This window comes from Haliotis cracherodii, unplaced genomic scaffold, assembly GCF_022045235.1.
Source record: "Haliotis cracherodii isolate W230 unplaced genomic scaffold, xgHalCrac1.p SCAF_5, whole genome shotgun sequence".
In the NCBI taxonomy this organism is placed as follows: Eukaryota; Metazoa; Mollusca; class Gastropoda; order Lepetellida; family Haliotidae; genus Haliotis; species Haliotis cracherodii.
In genome coordinates this window covers 35150644-35178496 of record NW_027266308.1, presented here as the reverse complement: position 1 = coordinate 35178496, position 27853 = coordinate 35150644, and the positions used below count along the sequence as shown (strand labels likewise).

At 42.2% G+C, this 27853-nt stretch overlaps 3 protein-coding genes across 5 annotated transcripts in view; all 3 read right to left on the bottom strand.

The window, feature by feature from the left end:
* Positions 1–1993: 1993 nt before the first annotated feature.
* On the bottom strand, positions 1994–7730 carry LOC139444044 (uncharacterized). The gene is made up of 4 exons (XM_071224950.1): positions 7626–7730; positions 3986–4151; positions 2724–2993; positions 1994–2154 (listed from the first exon to the last, which is right to left on the bottom strand). Exons 1-4 carry the CDS (start codon positions 7660–7662, stop codon positions 2049–2051), a joined length of 579 nt encoding a protein of 192 aa, XP_071081051.1. The 5' UTR covers positions 7663–7730; the 3' UTR covers positions 1994–2048.
* A 1575-nt stretch (positions 7731–9305) lies between these two features.
* Positions 9306–12330, bottom strand: LOC139444061 (uncharacterized). The gene is made up of 4 exons (XM_071224967.1): positions 12250–12330; positions 11028–11193; positions 9688–9993; positions 9306–9455 (listed from the first exon to the last, which is right to left on the bottom strand). The coding sequence occupies exons 1-4, from the start codon at positions 12284–12286 to the stop codon at positions 9350–9352; spliced, it is 615 nt and encodes a 204-aa protein (XP_071081068.1). The 5' UTR covers positions 12287–12330; the 3' UTR covers positions 9306–9349.
* Positions 12331–14777: 2447 nt separating this feature from the next.
* LOC139444356 (serine/threonine-protein kinase VRK1-like) overlaps positions 14778–27853 on the bottom strand; it is a 34751-nt gene continuing 21675 nt past the window's right edge. For all 3 annotated transcript variants that reach the window (XM_071225297.1, XM_071225300.1, XM_071225299.1), the window contains exons 10-13: positions 24817–24875; positions 24232–24407; positions 22244–22445; positions 14778–19801 (exon numbers count right to left, since the gene is read on the bottom strand). In XM_071225297.1, the coding sequence (XP_071081398.1) occupies positions 19671–19801; positions 22244–22445; positions 24232–24407; positions 24817–24875 (568 nt within the window). In that variant the 3' untranslated portion in view covers positions 14778–19670. The remainder of the gene's footprint in view (positions 19802–22243; positions 22446–24231; positions 24408–24816; positions 24876–27853) is intronic.

Here is a 27853-nt window from a genome sequence, read left to right as displayed (position 1 = left end):
GGTTCGGAGTCAGTATACTAATCATGTTAAACTGCGGCATGGTATCTCAGTGTGCCAGCACTATAAATCGGCATCAGTTCGGACTAGTACAAGCAGCCACACACACACACACACACACACACACACACACACACGCATGCATGCACGTCGCTATATAAGTGCAATAATCTTGGACTCAATATTAAACCCCTTTTAACCTCACCTATAGCTAAATTTGATAGAATTATCATTAAACCGTCCACATGTTATCAGAAATGAGCGGGCCACTGTAACGAAATAATGCCCTCATATTGCTTGACGATTGCTTATCACACCCCTTGTTAAGTGACATCATATTGATATAAGGGTGACGCTGTTTTTCAGGGCATTATCCTTTGCAGAAGCCTGAGGTCTTCCATTAACCATTGAAAAGACCGAGGACTTCTGAAAATGATAATGCCCTGAAAAATAGCGTTACCGTTATTATAGCTAAAATGGATAGAATTTGTTATCAAATAAAAATAAACAACAATATCGGCTTTGAAACATTTACTGCAATCAACGCACAACGAATGTCACTGACTCACTTTTACAAATTTGGAAATGTCATAGAACAAACCAGATGACGTCACTATTCAATTTGACGTCACCCCAACAACATGCTTGATAAGCAATCGTCAAGCAATATGAGGGCATTATTTCGTTACAGTGGCCCGCTCATTTCTGATAACATGTGGGCGGATTAATGATAATTCTATCCATTTTAGCTATAATGTTCACTAGTGACTACAGCCACACATATTCACATTAATGTGGTGTTTAAGAGTTATTACTTTTAGATTTGAATAGGAGAACTTCAGTTGTATCGTGCTTAACTCTATGGGTGACCCTTCAATAAGAGAGCTGTTCGACTGAGCTGAGGTCAACTTGTGCTGTGTCACGTGACTTTCATTGAACGTACGGCCTTTTGCAGGGTATGAGGGACTGACTGATTCTACCGTGCAGAAATCCACGTGCAGGCTTTTTTCTTGCTGGCGGGGTAGAAGGGATTTATTCTCCCGCTGTCAAATTTATATCCCTCCAATGCGGGATAAACCGTGTTTTGTCAAGATCACGTGAACAAATCAGATCTCATCGTTCTGACATGGAGGTATGATAATAGTATTTGTTGTTTCCCTGCCTGGCGTTCAACATTAAGGTTATAAACTGGTTATAAAGGACAGGTTGACTTGGAGTCAGTGTGTCTCATTGTGCTAACACTATACAAGCAGCCACACCCACGTGCATGCATGTCGCATTATAAGTGCTATAATCTGAACGCAACGTTAAAGGCCGCCCCATACCCACCCTTGGCGAAACCCCAACCCAACCTATGCTGGTCGTATAAGGCTACCCAATGGATCGGATGGTCGGGCTCGGTGACTTGGTTGATTGCGTGTCATCGTACCCCGTCTGATCCGATTATACAGCTGAGATATTGATGAGTGCAGAGTTAAACAACAAGCAATAAATTAATTGCACGGAAGTGGCAAGCTTGTCATTCAATTATGAGTTGACCGTGACCTCCGCATTACTTTGGTCAGAACATTTCAAGAAGTCAAACTGTTTGGTTAACGTTTAAAGATCCAGTTTAATGGCTAAGGTCACCCAAAAGGTCATGTTCTCTCCCGTTAAAACAGTATTTTAGATATATTGAAAGTGGACAAGAGAAAACTGATACCTGTCTTCATTTGGATTCAGTCTCCAGTTGATCTAGTATCCTTCAATGAAGGCGAAAGAAAAGGCTGTAACAAAGTCACAACAACTGAGATATTTTTTGGTCCATTAGCTTCTGCATGGCCGCTTAATACTTATATATGTCATTACTGATGGAATTCCAGGTATGACTTTACCTGCAGTGCATAGATGCCTTTCATTAATGAATTTGCAGAGCATCAATTCATCAAAACCGAGAATAGCTCGGTCTTTCAATGGGCCTACAGAAAAAAGTTGAACTTTCAAGAATTTACTGCAGTTATGTTTTATTCAGAGCGTTTTATCTGGCACCCACAAGCTCCTCAATGCACAGACTAGGAGCTGGGTGTGGTCTTGACTGGCATGCCCGTCTCCCCACACGTGGAAGCTTCCGCTACCTCAAGGTCAACTTTGTAGCACTTAGTCTTGGAGAACATGCATCTGGAAGACAGACAATGATTCCTATTGGAGGACATTGGCAGCGGGTTTATCTATGAATCTGTAAGTAATAGGGTTACAGCTCTCACCAGTGGTATATATCCGTTGGGATCCGACGGGTGTGAATATATGCCCCCAGCAACATATGTGTATCGTAAAAGAGGCGACCAAAGGAAAGACCATTTGTTATTCTCGAAAATTCGTGAAAAAATAATTATGCTTCAAACTTGGAAAAAAATGACATTGTTGCAAGGTGTTTTTGCTCTTTTAAAAATTATGTTCATAGTTTTAAATAAAATGATATCTGCTTTTGTATCCATACACCATGTTATTGCCCTGTAAGTGTCAGTTTTAGACTGAGATACCGGCTAGAGGGTTAACTATAACCAGCAAGTCAGTCAAGAGTATTTGCCAGATGCGGGTACGCCAGCAAGGGATGTCTGCAAGCAAACATTCTCATGTATGTAATAGCAGAACACATAATGTGGTCGGACGCGGGAATTACAAGTTTCTGGATACACACTGTGGGTTTTCATAGAAAGCTTAAAAGCTGTAATTTTATGGACCCTTACTGGCTGGTGTAGACCTTGCCGTCATTTCCACAGATGTCGGCTGTGACCGCAGTACCGCAGGTGATCTGGTGGAGGTTGTTACAGAACACATCCTTCATCACTGCAAACGCTGGGTCCACGCCGGTAGGATGAACAGGTGCAACGGCAGCAGTGGTCAACACGTCACCAGTTGCGGCCATCCCTGTAGGTCCAACTGTGAACTGGGGGCACTCTCCTTTATTCAGCATGGACAGTGTACGATCTCTGCATCTCACGTGGGCAAAGACACAGCTGAAATGAATAGGATTCAGGGATGTTCCATTTATGCTGTTATTAAGATTTGTCCTCTGTAGAAAGAAAATCTATTGTTTCATCACAAAAAACATGTCATCAGGACCTAAACATACATTCTCATCAGACCACATTGGCAACATGGTAAGGATCACGAATACCATCTAATTTTCAACTTATCAAAAATCGCAAAAGCATTGAGTAACGGGTGCGATTTGAGGTGAGGTGAAATGGGGTTTAACGTCGCGTCCAAAATTATTGCACTTATATAGCGACGTGCATGTACGTGTGTGTGTGGCTGCTTGTACTAGTCCGGACTGATGCCGATATATAGTGCTAGTTTACTGAGATACCATGTTGCAGTTTAACATGAATACCCCACTCAGAGACAGTATACTGACTCCGAGACGACCAGTCCTTGTTTTAGCCCCTTAATGCCGAGCGCCAGACAGTGTAACAACAAGTACCATCTTTAACGTCCTTTGGCATGACGCGGCTGGGGATCGAACCCCGGACCTTCCGCTCTCCGGGCGGACGCTCTACCACAAGACCACGGAAGCGGTCGGGTGCGATTTGAAGATAAGTTACTGCAAATAATATTAAATAAATGAAATGCATTAAGGATATTTGTACGTACACCATTATATAAATATTTTTTATAATTATATTTGCGTCCCACTACCACACTGCTGAGTCCTGGCACCCTCTAATTAGACTCCGAATCCTGCGTTCCATAAGAGGGTTTGCAGCCTTCATACTATTAGTAAGTGACAGGTCCTTTGTGTGTGTGTTTGTGTGAGTGAGTATGGTTTGACGCCGCTTTTAGCAATATTCCAGCAATATCACGGCGGGAGACACCGGTAATGGGCTCCACATATTGTTCCCATGAGGGAAATCGAACCCGGGTCTTCGGCGTGACGAGCGAACGCTTTAACCACTTGGCTACCCCACCGCTCCCCCTGTGTATGAAACATTTCATCATCTGTACTTACAAGCTTTCGTACTGCACCATGTCTGTGCCACACAGTCTCTCGGAGTGTCCATGCACCACGTGGTGACTGCAGTCAACAGACAGGAGATGCTGACACAGCCGGTCGTCGTAGTGTTTCGTTATTTGATGAAATTCATGGGCAAGAGGGTCGTGGTTAGACACTGCATCTACAAGAATAGCCGCATCTAGGTTAAAGTGAGGTGAGGTGAGGTTAAATGGGGTTTGACGTCCCGTTCAAGATTATTGTAGTAGTCCGGACTAAGCCCACTGTGATACCATGCCGAGGTTTAAACAGTCATCCCCTTCATGCCGAGCGCCAGGCAGGGAAACAACATGTACCACATTTTAACACCTTTTGATATGACGCGGCCGGGGATCGAACCCGACCTTCCGTTATCCGGGCAGCCACTCTATCCATAACACCACAGAGGCGGTCCGCTCGGTTCTAAATTTAAGTAAGAGATATCTCTAATCTACAGTCAGACTACCTCACAATAAGTTTATCTACTAACAAGTATTGTGGGCAGTAACTGAGCCAAATCACTGTTATACAATATTCAAGACAAAAGTGACGCTATGTTTCTTGTACTATAACAATGGTTTGTTTTTTACCCGAACAATGTAATTTGGACATTATATTCTTGTTAAATGACATCTGACTTATTTGGCAAAAATGACTTTTCCTCCTCGTTGACATCCTTCATGAAAATGTAAAATTTGTCAGATCACTCATTAAAGCAAAGCTGACATGTTAAGCCAAATGTAATTTTTCATCATTCCGCCCCCTTGTCGGATATAAAGGGAGGGATATTTACTGAGTGCGGCGTAAACAACAACAACAAACTAAAAGATCAATACGACCATGTTGCTTGTCAACTAATGCGTATGAATTACTGGTGTTTCAGTGCCAACTTTCCTCGTGAAGATCCGGGTTAGAAATGATCTTCAGCATCCTATGCTTGTCGATAGAGGCGACTGATCGAGTGGTCAGGTTCGGTGACTTGGTTGATGCATGTTATAGTTTCCCAAATGCGTAGTGTAATATGGTAGTGTGTTGTGGATAATGGATAATGGTTGTGACTGTGTTACATTGTTTCTGTTGAGATTCTGCAGACGCTCATTGCATTGTGTTTGGACAGTGATCATTCGTCAGGAGGTTGCTATATTTAGATGCTTGTGTGGTGTGTAAACTTCCTGTCCGGTATCCCCAGGACGGTAATAGAATTTTAGCGAGATTTCTGTAATGTTATATGTGGCGAGAGCACGGTTTAAAAATTTCCAGTAACTTGTTAGTTTGTATATAAGGGGACATTAGTGTGTTCACGTATGTCTCACTCATTTCGCTCCTCGCATTTTCATCACTCAAGACCAGCTTTCATGTGAGGATCGTTTATATCCCTGATAGTCCATGCCTAGCCCATCACGAAAGCTTGACCACTGTTGCTGCTGGGTGAATATATATTATTATCACTGACTTCTGCTATCGACGCTGTATTTTTGCATTTGATACTGACGCTGCCATCACATTTTATACTGTCATTGAATATTTTATACTGCCGTTCTATTGTGTACTGCCATTGTAATTGCTGTTCAGCAATTCGTGTTGATTGGTAAACCTAGTATTTTTTTTAATGCATTTTTTGATTGTTATTTTACGTACCGATTTCAGGGTTATCAAATTGTTTAAATTCGGGAATCGACACGTAACAGTGGTCGATGCTCATGATGTCAATCACTGGATTGTCTAGTCCAGACTTGATTGGGTTTTTTTACAGGCCGTCATCATATAGCTGGAATATTGCGGCGTTAAACAACAAACAAATAAACAATCGAAACCAAGTCACCGAGCCACTCTCATACATTAAGCCGGTATATCTTTGTGGTGTGGCAAAAACGTGCAAATACTTTTCCGGTTTCCCAAAACGTCCCGTGTCATTATGAATATATATATATACTGTGCAAAAAAGAAAACGCAAAAGTAGGTAAATCGTTGCCGACATCCATACAAACTTAATACCAAAAATGAATTGATCATTTCTGCATGGATTGGGATTGATTTGAATGGAAAGAATGGGGAACTGAAAATTTAGAGAAAAGATGGGAAAATCGCCAAAAAATATCCACTTGAGAGCATGGCGCCGAAACACACCAACGTGACATACCAAGTGCAAATTCTCATATTGGGTTTTCGTATGCATGACATCACAATCTTTCAGCAAGTGAACCCCGAAAACATGCCACGACTGACGGAAGCACAACGTAACAACGCCATCGGCCGACTACAAACTACAAAAGTTATTTTCAACGAAGCACCAACCCCCATTACAAGACTGTGGAACCGTTATCAGACACACGGGACAACACGGGACCTTCCCAGATCCGGTTGACAAGGTATCACTACAAGAGCTCAGGACAAATTCATACGGCTACGTCACTTACGTCGAAGAACCACCATGGCAGTCTCTAACTGTACGACTATACCAGGAATGTGTAGGATATCAGCCCTGACAGTGAGGAAGCGTTTACGCGCTGGTGGTATTCGCGCTAGACGACTAGTTCATGTGTCATTTTGACAGAACTGCATCGTCCGCTGCGACGTCAATGGTGTCAAGGTCAAAGAATATGGCCACAACTGCGATGGATACGTGACACGTTTAATGCGTCGCAATGCAGATGGTAGACGTTGTGTTTGAAGGCGTCGCGGGGAACGTTATGCACGAAACTGTATACAGGAAGTGGACAGATTTGTTGGTGGCAGTGTAATGATGTGGGCAGCCATCTCCTTTTGTGGAGAATTAAACGGCACAACGTTACACGGATGAGATTCTTCGGTCACGGTTTCTTTCCATTATGCAAGCAACGTCATTTTCCAACAAGACAACGCTCGGCAAGACTGACCAAAGTTGTTGTTTTTTCAGTAATCTCAACACCCGGGTGCTGCCATGGCCCTCCAGATCTCCAGCATTGAACGCAATAGAACACTTATGGGATGCACTGGATCAACGACTGCGAGCACTCAGCAACAACCACGGAACCTCTGACAGTTGGCACAAGCACTGCAGGCAGAGTGGGTGAACATTCCCAAGCCACAATTCGGGATCTGATTGCCTCAATGGGACAACGATGCCAGTCAGTGTTGGGCTATAATTGTGGCCATACAAGATATTGAGAACAGACACCTTCATCTTGAAAATCAACTGTTTGATATCTGCCATATGGAACCTGGGTCAATGACAATGACGTGTTCCAATTTTGAACAATCGATTACCATCTGTTGATTATTTATATGATATATAAAATATACATCTAAAATCACACCAACGTCTGCACAATGAGTGCAAATCATATGGTATGATTTTGCCTTTTTTCGCAGTTATAACGACGACTTCCCACACGTTTGAGTGTTCGGTTCTTTGGGCTTTACTCTTTTCTCCCGAAGAAAAGAACCCGCACCAAGACCAGCGCATTTACCGCTGACACTGAGGTCCAAGTACAACGAAACATACCGAATATAGTTTTCTGGGTTTTTTTTTAAAGGTTTGAATTCTGTTACCTCCAGATCCGTAGGTCCCTTTCTTATACACATGCACAACAACGTCGAAAACAGTTCGCCCTCACCAAAGTAGTTTGTAAATACTTACACTGACAGAGAAGCAGAAAGACGACGGACGACAACATGATGGATGTTTGGTAGGGAAATGTATTCAAGGCTTATGTTCCACATGCGTTATCTAAGGTGTGACACGGCGAACACACCTGACGGGAGATTACGAAATTTTTCACGTATTTCATGCAGCACAACACAGGTCTATATCACGACGGCCATATATATAGTGCTGTCAAATCTGTATTTTGAATTAAGAAATGTAAATTTTATTGCAAAAAAATTCGAAACATTACCTGGCTATGTGTGGCATTTCTTTGTTCATCTACAATGTTGAAAACAGCATTTCTACAGGTGAGACCTGTGGAGAGTGTTGTGTTTGTTTGTGTCAAACTAGTCAACACTATTCCTATTAGGGGCGCACGGGTGGCCCAGTCGTCTAAGGCGCCGCGATTTGCTGAGTTGCGTCCCTTTGGAACGCCAGAAACCTCACCGCACACAATAGTGTCCTTTCATCAATGGGCGGGGGCCAGGGTGGCCTAGTTGTCTAAGGCGCCGCGTTTCGCTGTGCAAAGTTGCGTCCCTTGGGCATACCAGAAACCTATGATTGTAGGTTCGAATCCCGGTTCGCCCCGATAATGTTTCTCGGTTTGTCAGCACCATACCCGTACTCGTGGGTTTCACCGAAGTGGTAAACGTCTGAGACCTGCATCTATTCAGGCTTTCCTCCCCCATTAAGCTGACACACCGCGATATAACTGGAAAACTGCGGCGTTAAACCCAACTAACTCACTCACTCACTATTTCTATTATGCGCCATGGACTTTAGGGTGCTTATCATCAAATGTGTCACACGATCATTTAAACATAAGGGATACTGTTTCAGAAAAGGAATATAAATCACACATAAAATAGACCACGTGTATCTAACCTATAGTTTGGTGCTTCATATTTCCTGATTCAGAGCGTGCGTTTTATCATCAGTGTCGAATATGGAACCATAGTACAGTAAAAAGTAAGGCCTTGTAATGGCACGACGGAGTTTCCTTGGAGATTATCTGAGAATCGGACATCGCTACAACACGCAATGTAGGGTCAGAATGTGGCAGTGCCCAGGTGAACAGGTGTCATGCGGTCCTTCAACTAGTTGTCAACCAGATAACCATGACAATAATCAGTGATTGACCCTTTGCTTGGTATCCCGGGTGAAAATAGGACCTCAGTATCATGTACTAGTCGCAAGAGGCGGCCGAATGGATCAGGGGGTCAGGATTGGTGAGTTTGGTCAGAACATTCCAAGAAGTCAAAAATGTTTGGTTAACGCTTAAAGATCGAGTTTAATGGCCAAGATCACCCAAAAGGTCATGATCTTTCGAGTTAAAACAGTAGTTTAGATATATTGAAAGTGGACAAGAGAAAACTGATACCTGGCTTCATTTGGATTCAGTCTCCAGTTGATCTAGTATCCTTCAATGAAGGCGAAAGAAAAGGCTGTAACAAAGTCACTACAACTGGGATATTTACTGCCTGGCGCATTTGTTTCGTCCCATTAGCTTCTGTATCGACGCGTTTGTATTCATATATTTCATTAATTGTTTAATTCTAGGTACAGCTTTACAGGGACTTAATTCACCCAAACCGAGAATAGCTTGGTCTTTCAAAGGGCCTACAGAAAAAAAAGTTGAACTTTCAAAAACATACTGCAGTTATGTTTTATTCATAGCGTTTTAACTGGCACTCACAAGCTCCTCAATGTACAAACTATGAGCTGGGTGTGGTCTTGAGTGGCATGCCTGTGTCCCCACACGTGGAAGCTTCCGCTACCTCAAGGTCAACCTTGTAGCACTTGGTCTTGGAGAACATGCACCTGGAAGACAGACAGTGATTCCTATTGGAGGACATTGGCAGCGTGTTTATCTATGAATTGGTAAGTAATAGGATTACAGTTGAGTCCAGTGGTATAAACCCGTATATGTATTGTTCCCGAAGTATAACATGCTCAGGTATGTAATAGCAGAACACATAATGTTAAATGTGAATTTAAAGTTTCTGGATACACACTGTGGTTTTTCATAGAAAGCTTAAAAGGCTGTAATTACTGGCTGTTGTAAATCTTGCCGTCGTTTCCACAGATGTCGGCTGTGACCGCAGTACCGCAGGTGATCTGGTGGAGGTTGTTACAGAAAACATCCTTCATCACTGCAAACGCTGGGTCCACGCCGGTAGGATGAACAGGTGCAACGGCAGCAGTGGTCAACACGTCACCAGTAGTCAATACGTCACTGGTAGTCAACACTTCACCAGTAGCGGCCATCCCTGTAGGTCCAACTGTGGACAGTAGGCACTCTCCTTTATTCAGCATGGACAGTGTATGATTTGTGCATCTCGCGTGGGCAAAGACACAGCTGAAATGAATATGATCAAGTGATGTTCCATTTATGCTGTTATGGGATTTGTCCTCTGTAGAAAGAAAATTTATTGTTTCATCTCAAAAAGATGTCATCAGGACTACATTGGCAACATGGTAAAGATCTCAATATACATTATGATCAGGCCACATTGGCAACATGACAAGGACCTCAGTGTACATTCTGATCAGACTGCTTTGGCAACATGGTAAGGGACCCGTGAAGATCCGGGGTAGAATAGGTCTTCAGCAACCCATTCGTATTTTTAAAAAGTCTATGCTTGTCGTAAGAGGCGACAAACGGGATAGGGTGATCAGGCTCGCTGAGTTGGTTGATCGTTTCGTATCCCAACTGCGTGGATCAATGCTCATGATGTCAATCACTGGATTTCGATCATTTACAGACCGCAGTCATATAGTTTGAATATTGCTGAGTGCGGCGTTAAACAACAAACCAAACGAAATCAAACATGGTAAGGATCTCGACATGCGTTCTGATCAGACTACATTGGCAACAACATGGTAAGGATCTCAACATACATTCTCATCAGACTACATTGGCAACAACATGGTAAGGATCTCAACATACATTCTCATCAGACTTCATTGGCAACAACATGGTAAGGATGTCAACATACATTCTAATCAGATCACATTGGCAACAACATGGTAAGGATGTCAACATACATTCTCATCAGACTTCATTGGCAACAACATAGTAAGGATGTCAACATACATTCTGATCAGATCACATTGGCAACAACATGGTAAGGATCTCAACATACATTCTGATCAGACTACATTGGCAACAACATGGTAAGGATCTCAACATACATTCTGATCAGACTACATTGGCAACAACATGGTAAGGACCTCAGCATGCATTATTATCAGACCACATTCGCAACATGGTAAGGATCTCAACATACATTCTGATCAGACTACATAAGCAACAACGTGGTAAGGACCTCAGCACCACTAGGCTACCCCACCGCTCCCCTGTGTATGAAACATGTCATCATCTGTACTTACAAGCTTTCGTACTGCACCATGTCTGTGCCACACAGTCTCTCGGAGTGTCCATGCACCACGTGGTGACTGCAGTCAACAGACAGGAGATGCTGACACAGCCGGTCGTCGTAGTGTGTCGTTATTTCGTGAAATTCATGGGCAAGAGGGTCGTGGTTAGACACTGCATCTACAAGAATAGCCGCAACTTGGTTAAAGTGAGGTGAGGTGAGGTAAAATAGGGTTTAACGTCTCGTTCAAGATTATTATACTTACATAGTGTTATATGGCAGTGTATTTTATTGTTTGACAATGATTGTAACTGTGTTACATTTTTTCTGTTGAGTTTCGATAGACGCTCATTTCATTGTGTTTGGACAGTGATTAGTCGTCAGGTGTGTAGTACTACTTCATGTAAGCTGCAGTCATCAGGAATTTACTATATTTAGATGCAAGTGTGGTGTGTAAACTTCCGGTCCGGTATACCGCGGAAACAGAAACATGTGGAATTTTCTAGTAACGTTAGACTGGTGAAGGCATTGTGTAGAAATTTCCAGTAGCTAGCTAAGATGTAGATATAGTTGGACAAGAACGTGTTTAGGCATCTTTCACACTTTTCATCATATCAAGACCAGCTTTCCTTTGTGGATCAATCATCACCCCTGAATCCCTGCCTAGGCCCGTCTCGGAAGCTTGACCGCTGTCGCCGCTGAATGAATATATCATATTATCACTGACTTTTGCTATCACCACGGTAATGTTGTTGATACTGACCACTGCCATCATATTTTGTATTGTCATTGATTATTGTACTACCACTCTATTGTATGTGTGCAGTATGGAACACAATGATATGTGCCAATTTTGAACAATCGATTACCATCTATACTTTATATGATATATAAAATATACATCTAAAATCACTTTTCCGTTTCTTTTTTCTTGCAGAGTGTTGATACCAACATCTGCACAATGAGTGCAAATCATATTGTATGTTTTGCCTTTTCTCGCAGTTTCAAATAACATCCCTCAAGTTAGAGCGTTCAGGTTTTTTTAAAGAACCCGCACCAAGACCAACGCACTTACCACTGACACTGAGGTCCGAGTACAACGATGAATATAATTTTTTGTTTTTATTTAAGGTTTAAATTCACTTACCTCCACACCCGTAGATCCCTTTCTTACACACATGCACAAGAACTTCGAAAACGGTTCGCCCTCACCAAAGTAGTTTGTGAATACTTACACTGACAGAGAAGCAGAAAGACGACGGACGACAACATGATGGATGTTTGGTAGGGAAATGTAGTCCAGGCTTATGTTCTACATACCTAATCTAAGGTGTGACACGGCGAACACACCTGACGGGAGATTACGATCTAAAAAGTTGCCACGTATTTCATTCAACACAACACGGGTCCGTATCATTACGGTCATACCGAATATGGCGCTGACAAATCTCTCAATTCAAAGTTTGTTGTTTAACGCCGCACTCAGCAATATTCCAGCTATATGACGGCGGTCTGTAAATAATCGAGTCTGGACCAGACAATCCAGTGATTAATATCATGAGCATCGATCCACGCAATTGGGATCGATGACATGCATCAACCAAGCCAGCGAGCCTGACCAACCGATCCCGTTAGTCGCCTTTTACGACAAGCACGGTCACCTTTTTACGGCAAGCATGTGTTGCTGAAGACCTATTCTACCCCGGAATCTTCGCGGGTCTCTTAATTCAATGTATTTTGATTTAGGAATGTAAGTATTGTCGTAAAGAACTCGATAAATTCCCTGGCTACGTATGCCTTTTCTTTGTTAAACTACTGTGGTCATAGCCAACATTGTCAACACAACTCCAGCTGTTTCAAAGCAGAGGGAATGTACTGAGTCCAGACCAGACACACTAGAGATATGCAGCAAAGGCAACATATCACAGAGTTTGACAGCAAGTTTCATCCTCGTTTTTTCCGTTCTTTCGACAGGCATGGGTTACCGGGGCCCTATCATGGGTTTAAGTAACCATGGGCTTTCGGGTGCTTTTCATCAAGTGAGACCCGTGTGAAGATCCGGGTTAGAATAGGTCTTCAGCAGCCCATGCTTGCCGTAAAAGGTGACCATGCTTGTCGTAAAAGGCGACTAACAGAATCGGGTGGTCAGGCTGGCTGACTTGGTTGATGTCGTCGTATCCCAATTGCATTGATCGATGTTCAAGATATCAGTCACTGAATTGTCTGGTTCAGACTTTATTGTTTACAGACCGTCGGAATAGCTGGAATATTGTTGAGTGCGGCGTTAAACAACAAACAAATATTATCAAGTGTGTCACACGATCGTTTAAACATCAGGGATACTGTCTCAGAAAAGTTCTTTAAATTGTTGGAATCGTGTTAGGAATATGACACATCACAACCAAACAGACCACGTGTTTCTAACCTATAGTTTGGTGCTTCATATTTCCTGATTTAGAGAATGCGTTTTATCATCAGTGTCGAATATGGAACCATAGTACAGTAAAAAGTGAGGCCTTGTTATGGCACGACGGAGTTTCCTTGGAGATTATCTGAGAATCGGACACGGAATGTAGGGTCAGAATGAGGCAGTGCCCAGGTGAACAGGTGTCATGCGGTACTTCCACCGGGTGAAAATAGGACTTCAGTAACATGTATTAGTCCCAAGAGGCGGCTAAATGGATAAGGTTGTAGGGATCGGTGATTGGTTGATTGAAAGTCATTGTATCCCAATGGCGTGGATCGATGTTCGTGATGTAAATCATGCGTTTTCTGGTCCAGATTCGATTAATTACAGACCGCTCTCACATAGCTGTAATATTGTCGATAGCGGCGTTAAACTCCGTACCCCATATATACCCCAGAAAAAAATGTCTCAACTCCAAATGCCATGCAACCTTACGGCAGCAGAGTTATAAGAGCGTGGCAGGGAGCGTTTTGATGGAAACTCCCGTCCTGGAAGGCCTATCACGTCAGCAACACCAGAAATGATCGAGAGAATCCGTGATATGGTGATGACCGACCGGGGAATGACTGAACGTCATATTGCGTCATATACATTGTACAAACTTTGCTTCAGTTATTGTCAGTCTTTGTTTGTTTCTAGTGTCACGCTGTACCCAGCAATATTCCAGTTACATGAAGGTGGCATGTAAATATTGGTCAGGACCAGATAATCCAGTGATTATATCGTGAGCAACGATCCATGCCTTCAGGGTATGGTGACATGTTATCAGCTGTCACTGAGGCCTGACCTACTAATCTATTTAGTGGTCCCTTACAACCAGTATAGGTTACTGGAGACCTATACTTTTACCGGATATATACCACCAGTCTAAACTGTGTGCGGCTACTTGTACAAGTATGGCCTAATCCAAGTTTTACAGTGCTAGCCCACTGAGATGCCATGCTGCAGTTAAACATGGATACCCCACTCAGACTCAGTATACAGACTCCAAGCTGACCATTCCTTGCGTTATCTTTTTACATCTTTTGGAATGATGCAGCCAGGAAATCAAACTTCAGTGATTGGTTGGATCAGTTCCCATTAATATCAGCCAACGGTTGCTCTGTGCACACAGGTGGTAAACTTCGAGGTGATCAGCCAAAGTACAAGAGTTATCTTTTAACATCTTTTGGAATGATGCAGCCAGGAAATCAAACCCGCGACCTTCTACTCTCCGGTGATGCTTTATCCACTAGAACACGCAGGCAGTCTGTTAGAAAAAGTTTTTGAATAGACAACCCGTATCCATGAGTGAAAATGGTTTATTTACAGTGAAAAGCATACTATGACTGAACTACACCTGTGATCAGAAGCAACATAAGGCAGCTTCCATTAAAAAACATGAACAAGAAATTTAGAAATTGTAATCAGACATCACAAATACGAACATAACAAATGGACATGGATGTAAATATTAGTAATTAGTAACTCACAAAAGTTGTTCATTGTAGAAAAGTATCATGAATAGTTATTGAGTTTGTTCCAAGTTTCAAAATATAAACTTTTGCTGCCAATCCAAAATATTCTGGATTATTGTCTCCAGATGAAGCATTGTAATCACATTGAAGACAATGAAAGATAACATTAACAATTCTAACAATACACTCACAACATATGAACTGCATACAACTGACATATTCATCAAGTACATCACTTCAGTATGACAAACATACAGTTGTTTCATATATATAAACAATAACATAAGTTTCTGTTCTAACATGCAAAAGACTCAAAATTCTAAGATTCTGAATAGCAGCTCCCTGTTTATTTCCCATGGCCTTTATTTGTTTATAATGAAAAGGCTTTTCAGCAGAACATCAAGAATTGCTGCCAATTTCTATTTTAGTAAGTTGCAGACCAGTCAATCCTCAACTATACTTTTAACATGGCCTGGAGTATTCAAAATACCACTACTCAATACTCAAACAGGTCTGATATTGAAAAGAAACATGTAGCCACCATGTTTATCAATATTCAAAATCAATGACAGATGACTACTTGATTTGTTTGTTATTGTGATAAACATCATAATGTACACACAAATTGCAGAAAAGCATAACGAAAACTTAAGCAAACATCATTCCTTTTCCTAGTATACATTGGTATGTACAGTAAATAGCATAATTACGACAAACTTCAAGTGACCTTAAAATTAATTCTTTGAGCTGTACTACTGGTTTCTAGACAAAATATTGTCTACCATTTCAAACCGAAAATGTACACAGATTATACACATGTGTATGCACGTCGCGATATAACTGCAATAATCTTGGACGCAACGTTAAACTCCGCAAGATGTTGTCAGCACAACATTACTAGAAAGATGAAGTGAAAACCTATTTGACCTTAATTATCTTATCACTCACCCATGCATTACTTGTATCTAAGTCTGTTCAGTGTCAGAGGAATCTACCTCAGAACACAGTGGTCCACAACAAATCCTGGTCCCAACACAGAATAATCAACACGGTAATCAAATTTAAGGGTTCCTCGGGTCCCTGAGGTTTGTTCCCATAGTGTCTGAAACCCCTGAAGATCAGGTTAGAATTGTCTTCAGCAAACCAATGCTTGAGGTGACAAACAGAATCGGGTGTTCAGACTCGCTGACTTTGTTGATGCATGTCATCGTATCCCAATTGTGTAGATCAATGCTCATGATGTCAATCACTGGATTGCCTGGTCCAGACTCAACTATTATATAAACCGCCATCAAGTAGCTGGAATATAGGGAACTCCTCAATCTTAACTGTCAACATTTGAGTTGTGAACCCTTGACTTTTATGCTAATTCGAAACTGCAACATATACTACTATAATGGCAGTTATTTCGCATCTCTCAAGTTTACGGGTTAGTAAAACACCAATGAAATATGACAACAACAAAAAAGCAATCTACTATCTAGGTACAACACTTATACTCTCTCAACTTCAGCATTCACAGTACTGGATTTACCGACCACCTTTTCGGAACAACGCTGGCTGGGACAACCCACCAAAGTAGGACCAAAATAAACTAGATTTTCATCCCTGCCCACTCATTACCAAACACCCCAACTCACATCACATCATTGTCCCTTCAGATGATGAAAATCTTCCCTTCTTTCATTTTACTTGATGGAAACACCTTAAACACAGACCTACCAAACATTCACACTTCATGTCAATCACATCCATCTACATTAAATACAAACAAAGAAACATAATATTTCAAATAACCAATCCGATTCAAAAAGTAATAAGTAACTTATTGTTGCCTTAACAACATACAAACTATCACTGTATGTGTCCATTTCTTCATCTACATACTGTAACTCTGGAAAGTTTTACACGATGAAATTATTCTAGCTTATACACTAGCTTTAACTGTGTCTTGAAATTTTTCCGTACCGTTGTAAATGATATTAACAAAACTCAAAGCTACTTCTGAACGTGTAATTTTTCGTAAGTAAGACGTGGCATGATGAAAGGGTAAAAGTTTTACTGATCTGCATCGGTCGACTGGCTGTCGTTACGCTTTCGCTACTTGTCTTAGGTTATGTATCGTAGCATTGTGAGGATAATGAGGTACATCGATGATGCAAGGTATTGATGTACAGTTGTAAATACCTTTCACGCAAATTAACAAGATGTTCTCAGTAATTAATCCTCGATTAATCAGTGTCAACTCAGTTTATTGCCTATTACAGTGATTGACCGATTGGACTATCATGTAGGTACGATGTATTTACAGCAATCAAACAAACAAAACTTGTCAGAGTAGATAATCTTCATTGTGTTACAACTGCAGACAGAAACTGCTCAGTCCTAACTGTTGATCATCTCGGTCAAAATTTAAGAATGTCGGACAATACTTTTTAAAATGTCCGGACAGAAAAATTTAAATGTCCGGTAAGCAATATTTTAAAGATATTTTAAATCGGACATGTCCGGCGCATATGACGGTTTCCGGACCCCTCGGTAAAACAGTGTCAGTGGGTGTTGTTTATTAGTATACACTGGCTGACGTGTGTCTGAACTACTCAGTGTTATGCTAGCTAACTGATAGGGCTGGGACGATGCACCAGCTGTGTGATCTGATACATATCATGATACCTTGTTCACCATCCACTACGTATCACGATACTTACATGTGCTCTTACCTGTGGTGCTTCAACCATCTTTTCTACAGACATGATGGCCATATACCTGGCACACTAACGATTTACAGTTGGCAGTGGAAGTATGGTGCATTGGATGAAAATATTTACAGTTTCACTAGTAATTAGTGTTTGGTGTAACATTTATTAAAGAATACACTTAAGGTAATCGATACTTTTTACTTAGAGTGCGATTGTGATCGATACTTATATCGAGAAGTAAAAAATCGCCATACACTGATACATCAGTGTTTCGTCCCAGTACTACTAACTGACACGATGTGGCAGGTCAGTGAACTTTCCAGATCAGACGAATGACACTGAGTGACAAAGTGGAATTAAGGAGACAGGATGTGAGGGATTATTGATTTGATTATGCAACTTGATGGTTGACAATGCGAAGAAGTAAACAGAAGAAATATGCCTCATTATGTAGTTTTGTTGATCGACAAAAATAAATGTGTCATGAAACTATTACGAGTGTGTGTCACTTTCAGTATTTGCAGTACTTTCCGCTCACAAAACTTTCCAGATTTACAGTATACATATACAGTCAAATCTCGTTAATCCGACACTTGTTAATCCGACAATCGCCTTTATCCACCACTAATGATGGAACCGATTAAATCAATGCTATTTAGACCTGATAAATTTGACAGTCTCGCACTCCAACTCCGACACACCTAATTTGTAACGAATTACCGAAATCACTCATTAATCAGATTCGTTAATCCAACACAATGATCAGTGTACTCTGTGGTCATCTGCCCGGCAGTACACAGCCCAATGTTTTCATGTGAGACGAGTTGGCTGGTAGCTACATATTACGGGTGCAGAGATAAACTTGCTTAACAATAAACAATTAATACTTTAAATAAACAAAACAGGAGTGATCACATGCTTAGAATACCTCAATATCATTAAAATCAGATACAAATTCTTGCTACCGCTCACGACAACCCATTGCAGGTAACGTCAGAAGACCTTCCGCGAACTTTGACCGACCAATAAAATGACTAACATGAAGTCAACATTAGCCACTAAAATAGCAGCTTTCATGAGGTTTGCAGCACTAGTTTCAAACTGGCGACTTCCACTCCAGATTATGCTTTTTAAAATATTTTGAATCAACCATTCAGCCGTAACCGTAGTTTTGTGTTTAGCTTTAGAGTTTGCATGATCAGAAAACATATTCCGCAAACAATGTAACATAACAATATCAACATAATTCATTTTTGTATCGTGTTTGTATCATTATCTATTGTGAAGTTGTCCGATTTTCTATCACGAACGCTGATAGAACTTAATTTTGTTTATCCAACATACTTGCTTATCCGATATAAACATATGCAACAGATTATGTCGGATTAACGGGACTTGACTGTATACTGGTCCTTAAATTGAGCTTGTTAGTGGAAATAAACAAGGGAACACAACAGTGAACATCTAAAGAAAATTACCACTAAGTTGCATTAAAATGCATATCAACAACATAAGCTACAGAGAGGCATTTAAATGTCCCACATCATTTTCTCCTCTTATCTTCAAGGTAATATCCAACATAACAGTATACTGTTTAGGGCCGGGCCGGGTAACTCGGGTATTCGGGTCGGGTGGGTACTGAGTCGGACCCCGGGTACCCACAGGACTACCCACACCCATGGTTAGTCACATGATGACATTGTTTAATGGCAAAAATTATTTAGAACTCTATGGTTACATTACAAGGCCCTAATATTTGCACTCCTTTCTGAGTATGCACGAATTCTATCTAACCAGATCGGTTTATATGTGTATCTTAATACATTTTGACAGCTGTATGGTCAAACATTTCCCAATCGGACATTTTGTACCTATCTCTTGTGATCTACAGCCGGTACCTGGGTAGGGTTAGGTGAAATAGGGGGGTTGGTACCCAGGTAGTTAATTTGGACACGTCCCAGTCCTGATACCGTGCCCTTAACAATTGATCATTATATACAGACAGCTTTGATCACTGTTACATGACTGTCAGGTTATCGTTTCCGACTGAGACCAGGGGTGGTTTGAATTGAGGCATCGGCTGCATCTACTTTCTTTCTCCGTCTTGTTGTTGTTGTTGTTTTCTTTGTTGTTGTTTTCTTTGCACTGGGTGGGGATCTGGCACCTGTGAGGGACAAGTTCACAATGGGCATCATTGATGGCATAGAGAAAACTGGGAGATAAGATTTAATGTCTGTTTGGGAATTACTGTCAGGTAAATCAGAGACATAATAGCACCGAGTGAGTGAGTGAGTGAGTGAGTGAGTGAGAGCGAAAGTGAGTGAGTGCGAAAGTGAGTGAGTGAGTGAGTGCGAAAGTGAGTGAGTGCGAAAGTGAGTGAGTGAGTGAGTGCGAAAGTGAGTGAGTGAGTGTGAGTGAAAGAGTGAGTGAGTGAGTGAGTGAGTGAGTGAGATTTTCTTTGCATTAGGATCATGCACCTGTGAGGACAGGTATCATATAACATAAATAATTGTGACCTAAATTCATGTTTATTTAATGCCTGTTTGGGAATCACTCATTTTGATTCATAAACTATAATTACAGACGGAGAGGCGAGGCGAGGTGAGGCGAGGTGAGGTGAGCTGGGTTTAACACTGCTTTGAACATTATTTCAGAACATTATTCAGCATAGCGTGCACTGTTTCATGGATATTAATACCACATTCTCCGAAACAACATGAACAGAAGACAAACATTAACAAACAGGGGTTAATAATCTTCGTCAACAGTAAAAAACAAAAAACATATGTAAAAACCATTCACATCCTGATATAAAACTTTTCATCTTCAAAACATGAATAAATATAATGTCAAAGAAACACCAATAGCAGTAATGCCCTTGCAAGGGGTTTACATAATTAACATCACAATACAGCTTATTTGACACTCTCGAAATGTTACCTGTTGACGTTGTATTGGCAATACACCTGATTGTGAACATTAATTAATTCTATTGCCATCATCTCCTACTATAGGTCACATACAATATACAAAACAGACTATATTCTAGTCTTGTAATAATGATGACATAAGTTGACAGTGTTCTTTACTTCTTTCTGACATTCTGTCATGTGTTTTCTATGTCCACAAGCATATCTACTTTTACAAGATATTATGCAACAAAGATGAAACCTATTTCCCTGTGTAAATAAGTCATTCAAATAGACATCTTTTGGTTCCTCTCATCTTTACGATCTTGTGGCACTCTTTGTCCCAAAAGAGTGTAAAGCTGTTTTGTAACAAAAAGCAGAGGATCTAGGCCTCTGTGTGTGTGTGTGTGTGTGTGTGTGTGTGTGTGTGCACTTGCGTGTGCGTGTGCGCGTTAAAGTATGGGAGATGGGAGAGTTGATGCTGGTGGGTCCTTGTGGTTACAATGTACAACCTGCCTGATTGCATTGGTGCTGTCAGCCAATGGTATGACAGATTCAACAGTGTTGTTTTGTGTGGCGTGGGGTGGCGTGGCGTGGAATACCATTGCGTGATGTGGTGTGGTGAGGTGTGGCAAGGTGTGGAATACCATTGCGTGATGTGGTGTGGTGTGGTGTGGTGTGGTGTGATGAGGTGTGGCGTGGCATGCCATTGCATGATGTGGCGTGGCGTGGCGTGGTGTGGAATGCCATTACGTGATGTGGTGTGGTGAGGTGTGGCGTGGTGTGGCGTGGCATGGCATGCCATTGTGTGGTGTGGTGTGGTGTGGTGTGGTGTGGAATGCCATTACGTTATGTGGTGTGGCGTGGCGTGGCGAGGTGTGGAATACCATTGCATGATGTGGTGTGGCGTGGTGTGGCGTGGCATGCCATTGCATGATGTGGTGTGGTGAGGTGTGGCATGCCATTGCATGATGTGGTGTGGTGTGGTGTCGCGTGGCATGCCATTGCATGATGTGGTGTGGTGAGGTGTGGCATGCCATTGCATGATGTGGTGTGGTGAGGTGTGGCGTGGCATGGTGTGGCGTGGCGTAGCTTAGCGTGGTGTGTTGAGGTGTGTTGAGGCGTGGTGTGGCGTAAGGTATATGTATACATACAGGGTTATCAGCATCATTACAAAGAGGAGTCTATTTCTACCTGTGTATATAATTTAGCCTGTTTGAAAGTACAAACAACAATCACACTTTGTATGCACCTGACTTCAGGCACTTGGGGTCTAGTCTGCCCAAATATACAGGTTAGGCAGTTACAGGGAAGTCCCAGACAGAAAGCTTAATAAAGAAGTATTGATTGATGGTTTACTCGACACATAATCTCAAGGCATCCACATTTCAGCCAATGACATATACCAAAACAATCCCACTATTTGTGAGGTTGATAATTCATAAAGGTTGGCATCTCTGATAACAGTAAACAAGTTTAAAATCAGAACTTTCCTGGACCCTGTTCCATTAACAATCTTTGCAGTGAGGTGATCGTAACTCCCATACTTTAATATAGGCCTACCATCATCTTAGTGCTAAGACTGCTTTGAGGAATAGGGCCCTGAAATAACAATCCAGTTAACATCCTATTATAATGGTCATAGCTTTCAGGGGCTTCTCCAATCATATCTCATGACATTGCACATATTCCCAAACCTTGTGCCTTCGTTTTGATTTTAGGTGTCTCAGTCTTCTTGACAGCTGGAGATGCCACGCGACGCCCATGAGCAGGGGAGGCAACTGCAGCAGCTGGTTCTGCTTTTCGCTGTGCACTTGCTTTTACACGAGATGTTGTCATTTTCTTCTTTGGTGTCACATCATTGTCAGGAATGTCTCCATTACTTTTCCTTTTTCTTCCCTGGAAAATAGATTCCTGATGAAGAACTATCGTTCAAACACAGTATGTAAGTTATCATTTAGGTTGTCTATTGCTCTGCAAGTCCAATTTCTGAGCTGACATCATATAGAGCAACATCATTTAATCACTGCCATCTCTTAAACTAATATTAGGAAAGAGAATTTATAGAAGTCAACTTCGCTCCTTATGTGTATCACTTCTAAATTCCCTTCAAAGACTAAACTAATATTGCTGACTACCACAACAACAAACAAACAACATTCATTTAACTTAATATTCTTTCAGTCTTTTTCAGGTGGGGTAAAAAATTCATCATGACTTGGAGTACAAAATGCACTTTATTTGGCCTCATATGTTTGTCAGTTGGTTTATGAGACTCCCAAAATGACATTAGAAAATGACAAAAGGAATTTTGGCTGACTGTTTTAGTTAGGTGAAATGAAAGAAAACCCCACAAGATTTTATCACCACTGTTCATAAGAAACGGTGCATAACATGCATAACATCTTTATTTTTACACCCCACAAAAAATCCGTTATCTTTGGTATTGTTTTGCAATCTTACTTCTGTGATGTGTAACCCTCAGTTAGTTTTCATTCAAAAGGAGCAGTACTAATCTAGAAGTAAAATATTTCATATACATTGTTTTACCATTGAGTTTAAAGCCAACTAAAAATGATAAAAAGCCTTAAAATGACAGTGAAGGAGAGAGTGAATGTTGTTTTAGGCAACAGTCAACAATTTTGAAGTCATATTACTGTGACTATAATATTTCTGACCCAGAATAACTTCAGGGAGACAAGCAAGGAGTACTTGGAATATTCTGGCCTGAAATACCTAAAGGGAGACAAGCATAAGGTACTGGGAATATTCTGCCCTGGAATCCCCAAAGGGAGACAAGCATGAGGTACTTGTAATATTCTGCCCTGGAATCAAGCTCCTTCCCAGCGCGTCACACCTTCGTTACACTCTCGGAAACATCGCTGCCACCAGTGTGGGCGCGGCCATTACAAGAATCTTGAAATTTGCCCTCTTACCCCAAACGTAGTAACGTTGATACTTTTGTTTATATCTTTGGGAATGCCATCATATTTCTTTTTGCAAAATTTACGACTGACCATGTTTTCCAGATGAATTTACTTTGTTGTTTTGATAATCAGATTGGTTCGAGATTGCAGACTAACGGAAAATAAACCAACTTCTCCCTTACATTCTTACTATATCAATAACACGATAGTTTTAATGAAACATAAATTCAAATTGACAAACGAAGAAAGTAATTTAGCAGCGATAAGCGCATTCGGCGTCACGACAGTCGTCGCTTGTTTGTAAACATAACATTCGGTTGCGAGTTCAACTCCAAGCATGGTTGTGGCCACCTATTCACAGTGGGGAGTTTTGACTGATGGCAGCGATAGTATAGAGAGCTCTGCGAACGGGCTATCACTGTGAGGAGCTTGCCCTGGAATCCCCACAGGGAGACAAGCATGAGGTACTTGTAATATTCTGCCCTTGAATCCCCAAAGGGAGACAAGCATGAGGTACTGGGAATATTCTGCCCTTGAATCCCCACAGGGAAACAAGCATGAGGTACTTGTAATATTCTGCCCTGGAATCCCCACATGGAGACAAGCACGAGGTATTTGTAATATTCTGCCCTGGAATCCCCACAGGAAGACATGCACGAGGTACTGGGAATGTATTTTGCCCTGGTTCATCCTGAGATCCAGGAGTACTGTTGTACCATCAGCTGCAGCATGTCATGTTTCTGTCCAGACCGGTGTACCTTGGCTGCTGTGGGTATAGGACTGGTAATGGCTACATCGGACAGCTCCAACGTCCACTCATCCTTCGTCCCTAGCTTGGTCAGTCCTCGTCGAAGCACCTGTCTCAGGGAGTTGTAGTTAGGTTCTTCCTCATAGTCCAGCTTCACGACACTGCTGAGGTAGCTGCTGACAGCATCTGCCAAAACATCAATTACTGAATTCCTGAGAATACCATACCTCCATTACATCATTGCCATAATCATGTATTTGGCAGTCATCAGACCATAAAAATCTTGTAGATTTTCAAATAAAGTCCTCTTCACCGTGATCTGACTCGAATTAGTTAATCCATCATTGTTCTGTAATGTTGGGTAGGTTAGGTTTACTTTACTGAAATATCACGTAGAGCATCTGCCAATGTTACCATCCATACCAATGTTACAGCGTCTTCCGATGATACATCCCCTACCCATGTTACAGCCCCTTCAGGATTGGTAAAGATTTGTCCTCAACAAATTCAAGGCTATTTCAGGGCTTTTTCAAGGCATAAATAGTCAAAATTCGAGGCAAAATTTTCTATCCCGGATCGCATATTGAAATCCTACCTGCAGCATCTCCATCACCACAGCACGCCTTCATCAGGGACGGTATGTTACGCATGTACCTGCAGTCAAGGGTATTTACAATGTAGTCAATTTGGGTAGTGGATAAGCACAGATGGAACAAACTTATTTGCAGATACTTTTCTGAGCTATCTGTAGCCTCTAAACGCAGTTGTTGTTGTTGTTTAATGCCGCACTCAGCAATATTACAGCTATATGACGGTGGGCTGTAAATAATCGAGTCTGGACCAGACAATCAGTGATTGACATCATGAGCATCGTTCCACGCATTTGGAAAATGATGACATGCATCAACCAAGTCAGCAAGCCTGACCACCTGATCCCATTATGTGCCTATTACAACCATAGTCGCCTTTTACATCACTTATGCAATCATGATAACGCTGTAGTTCGTTATTTTTTAACCGTGATATCTGTAATATTGACTTGTACGCAATGACCCTTTTAATACTTCATACAATAAATCTGAATATATATGAGAAAGGTGTATTTCAAATGGAATATCAAAGCTGCATTTTAGTTAAAATAAAACTTCGAGCACATGCCACTTCTTCAAGCAGTTTGGATTAACTAAATAATGAAATAAATTTTTACAAACCTGTAGAGGTTATGAATTCTCTGATGAAATCCTCCTTGGGGCACTTATTGCATTTTCCTTGCTCAAGAAAATCTACATGACATAGTTGTAACCATTTTCCTTAATAAAAAATGTTACCACACAAAAAACTTCGTTTTTGTATGATATACGACCACCCTTACGGGGCCTCACCACCAACAACGCCTCACGCCAGGGGGAGCAACTCTCACCCAAATCACTTTCCATATGTCAAATGCTGACGGAATGTGGGGAGGTGGGTGGCCGTGCCCCAAGGAGGATTTCATCAGAGAATTCATAACCTCTACAGGTTTGTAAAATTCTCTTTCTGATTAAATCCTCCTTGGGGCACTTATTGCATCAGGACAGACTCCCAAAGATAATCTAGGAAGTGGCATCCGTCAGCAACAGGCGTAAATAAATACATCGTATTTGATTATTCAACAGAATAAAATATTGAGTTCAATAAATGGAACCAACCTTATCGTGAGGCACCACCGTCGAAAGGCGGGGCTAGAGACAGGGCGTGGTCGACCATATATTATGATAAAGCCTGTTTTTGCGGCTTGTCATAAGTTGAGAACTCGAAACACCTCCCACCCCCACACTTTTTTTGAACAAGTGATATAGGGGCGTAGATCACGAGAGACCATAACCAGCGCTGAGCTAGGCCAGAGGGTCCCCGAGGATCGAAGGAGCGCGTGCGCAAAATACGAGTATTATCGAGTAGTACGGACTGATATTTATCGACCGCAGAAGATAAAATCCGGACCATTACCGAGCAGTATAACCGGAGGACTGTCTAAAATCTCGAATGCTCAATCGGCTAGAGATTAGAACTTTGCCCCGTTCGGAGAACTGACTGACCAAACCGAGTACGCTCGCTTGAGTGTTTGTCGAGTTGGTAAGGTTTGATGAATCGTGCTCGGCTGGCTCCAAATAGCCGCGGAGCAGATCTACTCAATGTGCAGAGCCGCGGCATACGCTTGTGTCGTAGCCACTGCTCTAACCTAATGAGCCTTCAACCTGGTAGGGGGGTCCCTGCCTGTAAGCGTATACGCTGTACAAATGGTTGAAACTATCCACCTCGAGATAGATTGTTTACTCGCAGGTGAGCCAACCTTCCTACCGCCGTAACAGCAAAATAGTTGGTTATCCTTACGGACACCAATATTTCTGCTGATATAGGCCTTGAGAGTCGTGCGGACATCCAAGACATGAGCATGTCTTGCAGTGGTCCCCGACGAGGAAGGCTGTGAAAGAGCAGGTAGCTCAATCATAGGAGCCGTTCACGTGGAAGCGTGTGCGACCCTTTGACGGTAAGAGTCCGGTAGTCGAAAACTGACTCTGTCCCGGTGATATTTATCGACCGCATGGAAGACAGTTATTTCGGGATCGGCTGACATAACACGAATGTCGCCTACCCGTCTGCCGGACGTTACCACCACAAGGAACGCCGTCTCCCAGCTCAACAGCTGAAGAGAGAGAGACGACAGATCCCGAAAGGAAGGACCGGACAGCCAATCGAGAATGATTGACAAGTCCCAAGGGGGACTGATCCGCCGGACTGGCGGTCGGATCCTGTCCACACCTGCTAAAAAGCGCTGCACTAATGGGTGTGCACCCAGAAAAGCCCCGTCGACAGTGACGTGAAAAGCTGCGATAGCTGTAGAGTACCCCCGGACTGTTGATGCGGCCAGGCCGTCATCTAGTCGCGACTGGAGAAACTCAAGCACGGATACGAGATCTGCAGAAAAAAAGATCTGCAATCCCTCTATCGACACACCAGGGCGCATAGCAGGCCTATCTATCGTACTGAACGTTTGTCGAATCTCTCCGCGAAGCCAGTATTGTGTCTGCAACTCGTGCAGGAATACCGCTCTTCTGGAGGCGATTCCTGACAGTGGCCAAGCCACCCATTGAATCCTGGGATTCGGGTGGAGGGCCCCGTTCTGGGATAGGAGGTCCGGTCATAAAGGTAATATAACAGGAGGCTGAGCCAGAAACCTGAGTATTACTTGAAGCCCACTCTGCGCCGACTAAAGAGGTGCCAGGAGCACAATTAGTCGCGCAGGCTGAGTGCTTAGCTGAGACAGGACCTTGGAAATCAGAGGTACTGGGGGGAATGCCCACAGAATTCTGTCCGTCCAATCTAGCTGGAAGGCGTCCGGTGCCACCGACCTCGGGTCGTGGACTCGGGAGCAGAACGTTGGTGTCTGGTGATTCATCACAGACGCAAACAGATCCACCTGTAACGGCCTGTATAACAGAGAGAAAATCCCGAATATCCCCGGGTCGAGCCTCCACTCGTGAGGAGCGAGGATCCGGCGAGACAGAGCGTCCGTACGGACGTTGTCCACCCCCGGGAGATAAACAGGTAGCACCCTGATATAGTGAGAGTCGCACTATAGTAGGAACTGCCAC

Bases quoted from the DNA above. Each gene is read 5' to 3' on its own strand.
- LOC139444044 (XM_071224950.1), bottom strand. From the start codon at position 7,662: ATGTTGTCGTCCGTCGTCTTTCTGCTTCTCTGTCAGT. The intron at 4,152-7,625 runs GTAAGTATTTAC...CTATTCTTGTAG, and splicing joins CTTTCTGCTTCTCTGTCAGT to ATGCAGTGTCTAACCACGAC. The intron at 2,155-2,723 runs GTAAGGGTCCAT...TCTGTCTTCCAG, and splicing joins GGCAAGGTCTACACCAGCCA to ATGCATGTTCTCCAAGACTA.
- LOC139444061 (XM_071224967.1), bottom strand. From the start codon at position 12,286: ATGTTGTCGTCCGTCGTCTTTCTGCTTCTCTGTCAGT. The intron at 9,994-11,027 runs GTAAGTACAGAT...TATTCATTTCAG, and splicing joins ATGGTGCAGTACGAAAGCTT to CTGTGTCTTTGCCCACGCGA. The intron at 9,456-9,687 runs GTAATTACAGCC...TCTGTCTTCCAG, and splicing joins GGCAAGATTTACAACAGCCA to GTGCATGTTCTCCAAGACCA.